The following is a 12815-nucleotide window of genomic DNA, read 5'->3' on the forward strand; positions in this document are numbered from 1 at the left end:
TGGTGATACCAGCAAGAGAACATAGGGACTTCCAGGGTCTGCTAACCCAAATAAATCCCATCAAGGGCTAAGAAACCAGGGCAGGTAATATTTAATTACTCCAGTGCTTCCTGGCACAAAGGAAAGGGCAGCTTTGCCAAGGAGGAGGGTGAGCAGGCTGAGCTTATACCCATGGACACCCACCTGACTCACTGGCCAGGATCCCACAGCACACGGCACTGGGGCAGCCACATCATTCCTGACCGCAATGGCAGGGAGGGACGGGCACCTTCTTCTAGTAAAAAGCAGCCAGGAAGCAAGATCAAGAAAGGTGAGTCCCCCTCACAACACTGTGGGATGAGAGCACTTTCAGCCCAAACACTCTGAGGGAATACTTGGAAGCTGGATGGACCTGCCAGCAGCATAACCCCAAATGCAAATCCCCCAAAAGCAAATCCCCCAGGAGGGTGTATGTGCTCACCCCATCCTTTCTGACCCACTGCATTCACAGGAGATTGAGGAGCTGAAGCAAAGGAACCTCCTCTCGCTCAACCAGCAGCAAACACCTCCCTCTGCCTGCTGGAAACAGACCCCAGGGATGGAGGGGAGCAAGCAGGTGAGGTTCATAAAGAAGCCAGGCCTCATTAACACCACAGATCTCACCATTCAACCCAAGTCACCCCAGCTGAAGGTTAATGCTTCTCCTCCTCTCACCACACGGAGCCACAGGGCTGTAAGGACCTGGCAGAATCTTTGCCAGGGTCACGGCAGTGCCAGAGCGCCCCTTCCTGCCAAGCCCAGCAGTGGAGTGGAAATGCTGCAAAGGTCTCCCTTGAATGTTTTGTGTCCTCCCCGGTGCACCACACCAAACCCTGCCCTTGCCTAAACCCCCAAATTTAGGATTAAGCCAAACCCCCGCCAAATGCGTGTGTGGGCAGGCTCAGCCCCCGCTGTCCTGGGAGCAGGGCAAGAGGAAAGCGGATTTCCTTCTGGGTTGCAGTTTTCTGCTGCAAGGAACTCTATAATAGGTCCTTGCACAACAGCCGGTCTCCACAAGTCAAAACCTTCAGGAAAACAAAACTCAGAGAGTTTTCACAAGGTTCATAGCCCCACACCAGTGATAAAACACTTCAATCCTGGAATTATGTTGGTGGCTGTTAACCGGCAGCACCGCTGGCTCTCAGCAGGGTGGGGGATCCAGCACTGCAAAAAATCAGGGTCTGCCTGAATGCCCTGATCTTGCTGGGAGGAGAAATGTTTCTCTGCTCTTTGCAGTGTTTCCTGGGAATTTCTAGGAGTGTTACATTGTCCTTCACCCAGATGCAAAACCAGATGAGGTCCTGAAATGCTCTTCCAGGTCCGACCCCTCTCCCCTCACACGGGTGAGGAGCAGCCTCTCGGGCTGTATTTTTATCCCCCCTTAACCCAGGGATGGATTTCTCTCCCAAAAGCAGCTCAGCAGCAGGAGCTCAGCTGCTCCCAGAGCGTTCAGCAGCCACAGCAACCTGGGCACGAGGTTATTTTTAATCTGATTCTTAACTACATCTGAAGCTGGCGATTAAATAAAGCTCTGAACTCCGGGCAGGGTGTGCAGGGCGAGTTGAGCTGCCCCAGTTCTCAGCGGTGCCTCTCCCAGTGCCATCTGCTGGTCACTGCCTGGCTGGGCTGGACAGGCCCATGACCCCAGAACACCCCGCAGGCAGCTGGGTTCCTGCAGGACAGCTGGTGCTGCCGGGCTCCTGCAGCAGCGTTTCGGGAGAAGGGAAGTGGGGAGCTGCAGGGCAGCTTTGCTGGCAAAAGCAGGGGCAGGAGGATGGGGAAAAGCAAAAGGCAAAGTCAGATACGAGCGTCACTCCAGCGCTGAGATTCTGCCTCGCGAGGCCCTTTCCCCTCATGCTGCTCCTGGATGGATGTTCTGAGGTGAAAATGCTGCAAAACCACAGAATCTGGGGACATACACTTGTATTTAACTTTTTTCTGTGCTGCAAAGATGAAATTGTGTGCGTTTAGGGTGTGAGAGGCTTGTGCTGGGCTTCCTAAAACAGGGAACCAGAAGGGCTCCAGCCCTCGTTTTTATTTCTTTTTTTGCTCTCAACTCTTTTTCTCTTGCTTTCTTTGCCCAAAAATTCCTGGTGGGGACACATTTTTGCTTTACACTCAGCTGGATGCTCAAGAAAAATTCCCTACGTCATCCTCAGTCCCCTCCTCCTGCTGCTTTTACACAGGTTTAAAAACATTTAGTTACACCCTTACAGAAAGCAGCACAGGGATGCTTTTGGAAAGCCAAAAAACCCTTCAGGACCCACAGAAATCATGTTGTCTTTTAGCAATTCTATGTAAGCACACAATTAAGAGCATTTTACAGGTAGAATAAGTGGCTTCCCGGTGTCCAGACCCCCAGTGAGACACTGTACAGACTTTCACAACTGGATTTATTCAGTGCATGCTCTGGGGATGCACAGGACAGAGCAGCAGTGGAGGATGTGAATAATGGCCTTCAGGTCATCCTCCACCTCATCTGTAAGAAATGAAAGGTTGCAATGACCAGAGAAGGGGCTGTATCTCCCTGTTATCTTCCTTCCACCAGTCTGCAAAGCTTGTCACATATTTAACACACCTGACTGGGAATCCTCAGGTGAAGGGAGGAGAGCCGTGGGGTAACAAAACACAGTGTCCCAGACAATGCCAGCAGTCCTGCGATGTGCCCAGGAGCCACCAATAACCTCTAACAGCGTCACTTGTATCTCTGGAGCTCAGATTGTACCGACACACATGGGGATTTGTTCTCCCTGACCACACACACACAAGTTACATGTCAAGCAGGATCTGTATCTAAATTCAAATACACTGAAATTATGCAAAGAATGAAGCCATGCAGGGAAAAGCTACATGAAGGAGCTGGTGGCTGCTCTCAGCTCTTCTCTTCTGTGCGTGCACACAGGTGCAGGCACACGCGTAAAATAAATCCATGGCATTGGAGTAACTGAGGAAGGGGATGTGTGCCAGAGAGCAGGAGAGAGGGAGGAGGCAAGGGCTGCAGAGTGTGAGGAGGAGAGGGGAGAAGAGCTGGGTAGTACTGGCCAGAGCTACACCAGAACCAGGAGGAAACAGAAATCCTCCAGAAACAGAAATCAAAACAGCCACTCTTTTTGGACAAGAAGGGAAAGAGGTAAAACTTGTCCAAAATTGAGATGGACACACTGGGAGGGAAAAGAGCATTTCTGCTGGAAAAAACCACCAAACTCAGCCCCCATGTCTCATCTACAAACACCAAAGCCAACCACCATGTCTCATTGTCCCCAAGTCACCCCGCTGTCCCTGGGGTCACACTGGGGCGGGGCCTGCTGGCCACACGAGCGGGTGGGTGGGTGGGAGAGCTCAACACTTCCAGCCTGGAAATGCAACGGAAGCCAGGAAAAAGGAGAAGCGTCCAAGGTCACCAGCATTATGGCAAACACCCTCCTGCCCTCGGGTCTCCTCGGGAAGGGGACCAAGTTCCTCCGGGCCTGCCGGCTGCCCTTGGCTCGCCGGGGCTGCAGCAGAGAAGGCAGCGTAAGGAGGGAGCGTGTGAATTGTCCAAGGAGTCTCCTGAGCCTACCAGGGTTGTGGAACAACCAGCGCTGACAAAAGCCTTGGTGAGGGGTGCAGGGACAGCTGAGGAAGACCCTTCAGAGCAGAAGGCCCACCAGGATGGCACTGGGGACGAGGAAGAGCGAAAGCCCCAAGCAGGTACTGGGAGCTCCAGCTTTGGGTGGATCCACACTTGTCTGGTCCGAGTTTGTCTCCAGTTCTTCTGTGTCCAGGGCACCTGCTGGAAGAAGAGAGGAAAATGTAGAGTTAGAGAGGAAGATCTGGCAGAAGAGAAACTCCCACTCATGCAGGTGTGCCATGATGTGCCCTGAGGCAGCAGAGCTCTGGTCCAGGGAAGCTGTGCGTTAGTGGGGGCAGGCTGTGAATGGGACCATGCTTCAGGGACAAGACATCCAACCAGCCCCTCAGGGTTAGAGCAAAGAGTGAGGAAAAGGCTTGGTGCCACATACAAGAGGAGGATCCAAAGGACCAGTCTGACACTGCTCCTCCCAAGCCCTCTCCATGCTGCTTGGGGATCCCTGAATGTCCAAGTGTCCATGCCAGGACAAACTGCATGTTTGCCTTACCTGAGAGGGAGGTCTGGAAATGGGGGCTCGGCCCTTTTTTGTCTTTGGAGGATGATGTTAAGCGCAAGAACGTGGGCTCTTCAGGGCTGAGGACCACTGACTTGGAGGGGGTTATGAGCTCAGCTCTATTGAAACCTAACTTAATCTCTGGAACAACTTGGCTGAGGGATGGAGATGGACTGGAAAATGCTGATTTCTCTTTCCCATCCTCTTTGACACCTTTCTTTGTTTCTGGGACTGATCTGGGGCTGAAGGCTGTGCCCAAGCTTTCTAGTAAGGCTGGATCTTCTGTAGTGAAGGAGCTAAGAGGCTCTCCAGTGTCTACCTCTGGAGATACTTTATAATCTGGGTCTAATGTGGGCTCAAAGGAAAGAGTGATCCCAGTTGCCTCAGTAGGATCAGGTCTTTCTGGTTCTGGCTTTGTGGTTGTGGCAGTTTTCGGTTGTGTCTTTGCTGTTGTGGCAGGTGTTGGTGTTGTAGCAGCACGTGTTGGCTTGGCTGTAGTGGTGGTAGATGATGGTGTGGTGGGTGTTGGCTTGGCTGTGGCTGTAGCAGGTTTTTGCTTAGCCATGGTTGGAGTGGGTTTTGGTGTGGTGGGTGTTGGCTTGGCCATAATTGTGGTTGGTTTTGGCTTGGTGGTAGTGGTGGTTGTGGTGGGGTTTGGTGTGGTGGGTGTTGGTTTGGTGGTAGTGGTGGTTGTGGTGGGGTTTGGTGTGGTGGGTGTTGGTTTGGTGGTAGTTGTGGTTGTGGTGGGGTTTGGTGTGGTGGGTGTTGGCCTGGGGGTAGTTGTGGTTGTGGTGGGGTTTGGTGTGGTGGGTGTTGGTTTGGTGGAAGTGCTGGTTGTGGGTGTGGTGGGTGTTGGTTTGGCGGTAGTTGTGGTGAGGTTTGGTGTGGTGGGTGTTGGTTTGGTGGTAGTGGTTGTATTGGGTTTCAGGGTATTGGGTGTCATCTTGGGGGTAGTGGTGGTTGTTGGTTTAGTGGTAGTGGTTGTTAGAGTGGGTTTTGGTGTGGTGGGTGTTGGCTTGGCTGCAGCTGTGGTGGGCTTTGGTTTGGCTGCAGTGCTGGTGGCTGCTGGCATGGTGGGTTTTGGCTTGGCCATGGCTGTGGTGGCTGCTGGTGTTGTGGGTTTTGGCCTGGCTAGGGTTGTTGTTGGGAGTGTGGTGGCAGGTTTTGGCTTGGCTGTGCTGATGGGTGCCTGTGTTGGGGGTTTGGGCTTGGTTGTGGTTGGGAGTGTGGCTGTGGGTGATGGCTTGGCTGTGGTTGTGGTTGGAAGTGTGGTTGTGGGTTTTGGCTTGGCTGTGGTGGTAGACACTGGTTTTGTGGGTTGTTTGGCTGTGGTGGACACTGGTGTGGGTTCAGGTTTTGCTGTGGTGTGGACTGGTGTTGCAGGTGCTGGTTTGGCTGTGGGGGACATTGGTGTGGGTTCTGGTTCAGCTGTGGTGTGGACTGGTGTGTGTTCTGGTTCAGCTGTGGTATGGACTGGTGTGTGTTCTGGTTCAGCTGTGGTGTGGACCGGTGTGTGTTCTTGCTTAGCTGTGGTGGATACTGGTGTGTGTTCTGGTTCAGCTGTGGTGTGGACTGGTGTGTGTTCTGGTTCAGCTGTGGTGGACACTGGTGTGGGTTCTGGTTCAGCTGTGGTGTGGACTGGTGTGTGTTCTGGTTCAGCTGTGGTGGACACTGGTGTGGGTTCTGGTTCAGCTGTGGTGTGGACTGGTGTGTGTTCTGGTTCAGCTGTGGTGTGGACGGGTGTTGTGGGTTCTGGTTTGGCTGTGGGCTCTGGTTTGGCTGTGGCTGGGGTGGATGGCCTTGCCTTTGTTGTCACAGAGGCCGGAGTGGTCTCTTCTACAACGAGTTCTGGTAAGAGATGAAAAGTGCCGTGGGTTAGGGCTGGGTCAGCTGACCTCAATGGATCCCTGCACTGAGCAGGACCAGCAGAAACCAGTGAGGGGCTGAAACAGCAGCCAGCTCCTCTCAGGTCACTCTGGGCCATCCCCCACTCTGGGGTTCCCAACCTGGAGACATCTCATGTCCCTCACGCAACCTCCTGCCCCACAAGGGGCAAAAACCCCTGCCTAATGGGGTGCAAGCCCCTCCTTATCTTAAGGCAGTTGTCCTGTCTCATGGTCCAGCCCTGGGAGTGCAGTTCAAGGGCTTCCTGACAGCTCCAGAAGGCCTCAGAGCTCAGACCCAGCCTGGGGTCTGAGGCCCAACAGCCCGTGCAGGGCCACGCGCGGCTCCGCTCACTCACCACACAGGTTGTTCACACAGACTGTGCCTGTGGGACACATTGTACATGGGGGTCCTTCCATGTAGGGCTTTTTGCTTTTCATGTTACCCCTGGAAGTAGAAAATGCCAAGATAAAGAAGGCGTGAGGAAAGGGGGAACACCCATCCCAGAGAGGGGCTGATTCAGCTGGGATATCCCAGCCAAGGCAAAACTCAGGATTAATGCAGAAAACAGGTCTTGGTCTCCTGCCACAGCCTGTCAGGGCCATTTACTCACCAGCCTGACCCCAAGGCTGCTAAAGCCAGAGCAGACAACTGCATGGAGCAGATCCCTCACCTCCCTCAGAGCAGAGCAGGGGATGGGCATTGGGACAGGAAATTCTGTTTCCCTTCCGCTCCAGACCCCCAGGAAGGTCTGCAGCCACCAGCCACTCTTGGTGCTCAGGGCTGGTAAGGGAGTACCCAGCTCTCCTCCCACGTCTAACCCTTCCTGCTGCTGCAAAAGGGCTTCTCCACCCCAAGTGACGGCTGTTGCCAGCACGGAAGAACAAGGCCCAGGGCAGGGAGCTGTTTGTACCCTCAGCTACTGCCACTTCAGCCTTGAGCAGCTCTTGGGGAAGAAGGTCCCTCCCTGGTGTGTGCCAGAAGCTGAACCAGCCCTCAGCATTCACAGTAATGGGCTGGGAACTCCAGACAACCCTTCCTTACTCTGGGACCAACCCAAGATAAGAGAAGCATTATTTGGAACTTCTATTTCTGACCAAGGACAAACCCTGCTGTGACATAAGGACTGAAGCCAGGGCATTTCCAGCACAGAAGCCCCACTGAGATGCACCAATCCATGCAGGGCCTGGGACTTACGGGGGATAATAGTTGCAAACAAGCAGGTGCATGTTCTCTGTTTCGATTCCATTGATCTTCTCACAAAAATGTGCCCCGCAGCCGATCTGATATGTGCTTGACCAAACCACCTAAGGCAAAGCAGGGTGGAGGTGAGGGGATTGGGTGAAGGCAACCTGTCCCTTGGCCTTAAAGGCTGCTCTGAAGACGTCCTCATCCCACAGAGCGTGTCCCCAGTCCCACATCCCCATGTTGCTTTGGCATTCAAGGATCCACCACCATGTCTGCTCCCACCCAAGCTGTGAAGAAACACTCAGACTTCGTCTCTCTGTCTAAGAAAATCTGGCACCCAGCTCTGCTGAGCAGCCACCCCTCCACCCCAGCAGCTGGTACCTGGGTGTAGTGGCCACACATCTGCCTGGGGACACACGTGGATGTTGTCAAGTTGTAGAATTTCTTCTCCCCATTCCAGTCTTCCACAGCAAATTCTAGTTCCAGGGTTGGGGCCATAGCAAAGAGGTTTTCTCCCCGTCGGCCCCTCTCCTTGTTGTGGTCCCAGATGCACTTCTCTGCGTAGGATTGAGCAAGGGCCTCCAGCTCCTTGTCCCAGGTCTGAAAGGAGCTCGGTGTCAGCACACAGAGAGGGACACTGGGCTCTCCAACAGGAACAAGGCACTTACCAAGGACCCCTGCACTCTCTGCCCACAGTTTCCCCATCTATGAAGAAATTCAAATCCCTACCTAACACAGTCCTCGGGAGAGGGGAGCTCCATGGTCAGTCCCAGCACAAACTAAGCCTTGGTTTATGGGTCAAACAGGAGAAGGTCAGGGCACCACCAGGACTCACAGCCTCTCCTGGAGCTCATCTAACCCCATCACAGAACATCCTCAGCTCGGCATGGAGAAACCATGAAGTTGAGTGGAGGAAGGAAGGAAACCCACCCTGGGTCACGCCAGAGGGGCCTGGGGCCATCCCTCCTCGCCCAGGGTGGGGATGGGAGGGGAATGGGACACATCTCTCCTGGCAGCTGTACAAAGTCTGGGAGCACACGCTCCTGGGAAACATCATCTGTTTGCCTGGATCCGAGACATGGCTGCTGGCCAGGAGCCCCTCTGGAGCGGCAGCGGCCCCGCCACCAGCTGAGCCCCTGGCCACAGGGATGTGCAGCAGGAGAACAAGGAGGAGGAGGAGGAGGAGGAGGAGAGTTTCTCTCACAGGGATGCATACGGGGAATCCTACACTGCAGCTGTTTGGACCATCCTTGATGGAGAGAGCAGCTTGGCTGCTGGAAGGCAGCCCTGCAAACAGGGGATCCTGAGGGGGGATCTTCCTGGACAGAGCCTGGGCTGGATCCAAAAGGTGACATACAGGAGGGCACGTCACCATTGGGGTATTGAGGGGATGAGGATGGGCCCTAAGACACTGGGGAGAGAAAATACCTGGATGGGACACAGAGTGTTGGTTCATCTCCCACCATGGCCCCAAGCCACACTGACAGTGATGGCTGGACACCCAGTTTGGGGACCACACAGCCCTCTCCCTCTGGCATGGAGCTGGGCTCCATAAATGGGGGACTCACAGCTGCAGATTTGCCTCATTAGTAAAGAAAAGTGGCTTTAGACTACAGATCCCCCCCTTCAACTAAATATTTCCAAAGCAACCAACCCCATGTCCCAAAAGGAAGCATGGGGTGACCTCAGCCAGGCACAGTGCCATGGCAGCAGGTGAAGCCAGAAGCAAAGACAGCCCAAGCAAAGGTCCCAGGAGGGAGGCGAGGACGGTGTTCTCATGGAAAACCTCTACTGAAGAATCGTCAGGGCTGCTGTGAGCTAAACATTTGCTGGGTTTCAAAAGGAAAAAGCCTTTGGCTCCAGACCATGAGTGGGTCCCGTGTGTTTAAGCAGAAGCAGAAGCTGCAGAGGGAGCATCTCAAAGCACAGGTGCTGCAATCAAAGACTCAGCTGCGAGCAGCCCTCACAGGTTTGGAATTGCACTGACTTAAGGATCCTGAGAGATCGTTTCCCTCAGGCTTTCTCTAAGACTTTGGCTCCAAAGCCCTGATACTCTGAGTTTGCTGTGCCTGCTGGGTTCAGTGGGATCACAGTGCTGAGGGTTCTGGCTCTGTCCCCTTTGAGTCTGCAGTCACTGGTCAGGCCTCCTCTCCCTGAATTTAACTTCTGGCTTTTTTTAATTGTTAAGCACCCATTTACCAGCCCACAAAGGTTTTACTCAGCCTGGGCAATTTCTGGGCCAGGCAGGGAGGTGTCCTCCAAGCACACTGCGACCCAAAGAGGAAAGCACTCCAACTCTCCATGATAAACAATTATCTTTCTCTGTGTGATTTGCAAACAGTAAGGAAAAATCACATGTGGTGCAAGATAAAACTTGACAGCCAAGTTCTAATCAAATCAAGAGTCTGAACAAGACAAAAAGCAGCACCAGCACTAAGCTTGTTGTTGTTCCTACTTCAGATCTCACTGATTTCCCCAAGCAAAACAGGGGATCCTGCATCTTCAAGACACCAAATCATGGCGAGGATTAGGAGTGTGATGAGCCCAAATAACTGAAAGACCTTGACTGACATTTGACATTCCCTCCAATAGATAAAAGTACTCTCACCTGAAAAGGCAAATACAGAGCACTGTGTGATGTCCCACACAGCAGGATTCCCACACCAGCTCTTGGCAATGGCCATGGCAAAGTCTCCAGCTCATGGCACCTGCTCATGGCAGGGTCTCAGCAGTCCTTCCTCTCATCAGAGGGAGCTCCAGCAGGCACTCATGGGAGTGAGAGCTGCATCACTCTCATGAAGAGCATCGGGCGACTCACATCACACTTTGGAACTTCCAGAAATGATCAAAGACAACTCCAAAGGTAAAGGAAACTCTTCTCTTTAGAGGCAGTTTAGGAAACCCCTCTGTTGACACCTACTTGTAACCCTACACGAGAATTGCTCTGTCTCCCCTAAGGAGCACCCTGATCCCTCCTCGCATTAAGATCGAGCCTTGCACCACACAAACACCCCAATATTCCCCTGCAATAAAAGCCACTTACCATCTTCATCATAGCCCTGGCAGGGGGATTGACCTCAGAGCGATATTTATTATGCTCATCCAAGATTATCTTCTTTTCTTCATCACTCAGGGACCAGCTCAGCTGCAGCACTGAGAGCACCAGGAGAACGGGACAAAGACCTGAGCTCAGCATCGTGCAGGCAGCTTCTGCTCTCAGCAGCCCACGGCTCTGGCAGTCAGATTTAAAGCACCTCCCAAAAGCCAGGAACACCCAACAGCTTGAAGATTGGGGAGGAAATGTATTTATTAGAGTTTTGGAGCCATGCAGAACACACCCATCTCACATATCAGCCTTGATGGAGAGGCAGCAGTGCCAACGAACATGCAGGGTCCTCTCCCTGGGACAGACCCCGTGCCTGAATCCTAATCCCTGGATTGGCATTCTTCATCCAAACCTCTGCTGCTCCAAACCTCAGCCATCCCCTGAGCCCTCAGTTACGGGTCCTCTCTCCTACCTCCTGTCCCATTTCTCCTAATCTGTAACAATAATCCCACAGCAACCAGCAAAGCCCTGTTTTCACACGGGTCTTCCCCTGTCCCTGGAACGCAGCTGCGTTAGAAACAAAAGCAGCAAGATGCAATTGCTGAGAGCAGTTTGCAGCACGGGAACTCCTCAGACAGAGTCAGAGCCCTTCTCGGCCACCCCCATGTCTGTGTGGGGGGGACAGCATTTGGCAGCTGAGGAACAGCCCCCCGGGCTCCCCCAGCCTGCTGGGAACGGGAGAAAGCAGAGGGTTGATGCCTCTTCCCTGAGCCATCAGGAGAGGGGGGAGCAGGAGAGGAAGAACAGAGAACAGAGCTGAAATTGCCCCAGACAGGGGAGCTGAGAGTCTGTGGCTGGAATAACCCGACCATCGGCTCTGCAGGGAGAGCTGTGCTCCGTCCCCGCAGTCACCCGGAGGGCTCAGCACCCGTGTCCCGCAGCCGGAGCGGCTCTGGCCGAGCCCCCCGCACTGCTGCAGCCTCGGCTCCCCATCTGCGATTGTGCAACCGCCCGGCCCCGCTCCAGGAGCTCCGCTGGGATCACAGCCTGTTAGAGAGCATCAGCGGGTGGGCAGCTCTGGAGAGCAGAGCCAAGTTAATCACACGCTGCCGGCTCTGCCTCCCCCTCCTCTCCCCACTCCCCAGGCAACGCTTTGCTGGTTTTCCTCTTGTTTTAGACCACACGGATCACCTCTCTCACCTCAACAGCTCTCCTACTGCTCCCCAGATCTCTTACTTTTGTATTACCTTGTCCTTCACCAGCTCTGGGGTCAGCCATACCCTCAATTGTCCAAAAATTTCTGCAAGTGGGGTCTGAGGCCAAGATCTCACCAGGTCTTCTCTTCAACTCGGCCGGTCAAACCAGAGATTCCCATGTATTGCTAAGGCAGATCTGTCTCATGATGGAGACACCTCAACACATTTGCTGTTGCATCTCTGGAGACCTGGGGAAACATCTAGAAAATATCAACACGGGCTGCAGCTCCTGCTGGCCAGCTCACCGTGGCCTGGCTTACCAGGAACAAGGCAGTGCTGAGAATCATAGAGCCACGGAATGGTTTGGGTTGGGAGGAACCTGAGAGTTCATCTCATTCCAACCTCTCTACCATGAGCAGGGACACCTTTCACTAGACCAGTGCAGGTGCTGGTCTCTTCAAACGTGATGTGGAGATGCAGGGCCAAGCTCCACATAGCCCCTGGCACTACAGCACCCTGGCTGCGCCCGGCAGGAGATAGCGTGGCAACAAGGATGATGGAAAATGGGATACGCAGAGCTTGTGGGGAAGAGCAAACAGCTCTGGAGGAGTCATCACCAGGACATGTGGCTCATGGGGAAACGTAAGAGCTGATGCCTTCGGCAAGTGCAGGGCGGCTTCCAAAGGGGTGCAAGGGCCATTTCTCAACTCCCAACCTGCTCTGACGGCTCATTCTGGAGCCAGCGTCTGAAGCATCAAGATTAGCAGTGCAAGGTCCAAGCCCCACCCTGGAGCTGAGACACTCGTGTCCAGCCGGCATTAGGTAAGTGTGTGTGGAATGCAGCTTTCCTTCTGCTCAAGGAACAGCCCATCCCCACACCCCGGGGAGCAGCGGCCTCTGCACGGGGACAGGAGCCACACACCGACACCTGACAGGGTCTGCTCCAGGCTGGTGGCTCCAGAGAGGCCCCACTCTGCAGCACAGAAGTGACCAAGCCTGGGCTCTACTGACTCACATCTCGAGGGGCTCCAGCGGGGCTGGCCGGTGTCTAACAAGGCTCCTGCACTGGTGTGGGAGTAACGGGATCTCTCTCTTTTCCCTACTCGCCCGGATTTATGAGTTCTGGAGGAGTTTATCATCTTCCACACTATTCATTCATCCATTCTATGATTTTAAAATGCTGGGACACAAGTGTTGACTGGGAATCCGTCTGAGCTGGGCAGGGTGAGAGTGGGGAATTTTCCAAACCAGTACAGCAAGTGCCAAGGGGAGCTGAGGTGAGGGAGGCCATGGTGGGACACCCTGTCTGTGACCAGGATGCTTCAATAGGTGCAGGAACAATCCCCTTCCCCCCAGTTC

The 12815-nt window shown here is 53.9% G+C and overlaps 1 protein-coding gene across 3 annotated transcripts; it reads right to left on the bottom strand.

Annotated features, from left to right (window-relative positions):
- Nucleotides 1–2394: 2394 nt before the first annotated feature.
- LOC109145263 (peptidase inhibitor 16-like) lies at nt 2395–10472 on the bottom strand. Of its 3 annotated transcripts, XM_039565424.1 has the most exons (5): nt 10258–10472; nt 7596–7814; nt 7224–7333; nt 6385–6473; nt 2395–3790 (listed from the first exon to the last, which is right to left on the bottom strand). In XM_039565424.1, exons 1-5 carry the CDS (start codon nt 10408–10410, stop codon nt 3648–3650), a joined length of 714 nt encoding a protein of 237 aa, XP_039421358.1. In that variant the 5' UTR covers nt 10411–10472; the 3' UTR covers nt 2395–3647. The 3 variants fall into 3 exon arrangements, with proteins under 3 accessions (XP_039421358.1, XP_039421357.1, XP_039421356.1); XM_039565423.1 differs by lacking the exons at nt 6385–6473; nt 7224–7333; nt 7596–7814; nt 10258–10472 and adding an exon at nt 4137–4803 and having other exon boundaries at nt 2395–3787; XM_039565422.1 differs by lacking the exons at nt 6385–6473; nt 7224–7333; nt 7596–7814; nt 10258–10472 and adding an exon at nt 4137–4803.
- Between the last annotated feature and the right edge of the window lie 2343 nt (nt 10473–12815).

This window comes from Corvus cornix, chromosome 26 (genome assembly GCF_000738735.6).
Source record: "Corvus cornix cornix isolate S_Up_H32 chromosome 26, ASM73873v5, whole genome shotgun sequence".
NCBI classification, from domain to species: Eukaryota; Metazoa; Chordata; class Aves; order Passeriformes; family Corvidae; genus Corvus; species Corvus cornix.

Coding starts and splice junctions, on each gene's coding strand:
- LOC109145263 (XM_039565422.1), bottom strand. CDS start 4,749: ATGGCCAAGCCAACACCCACCACACCAAAACCCACTCCAACCATGGCT. Junction 3,791..4,136: donor TTTCCAGACCTCCCTCTCAG/GTAAGGCAAACA, acceptor CTCTTCTTCCAG/CAGGTGCCCTGGACACAGAA.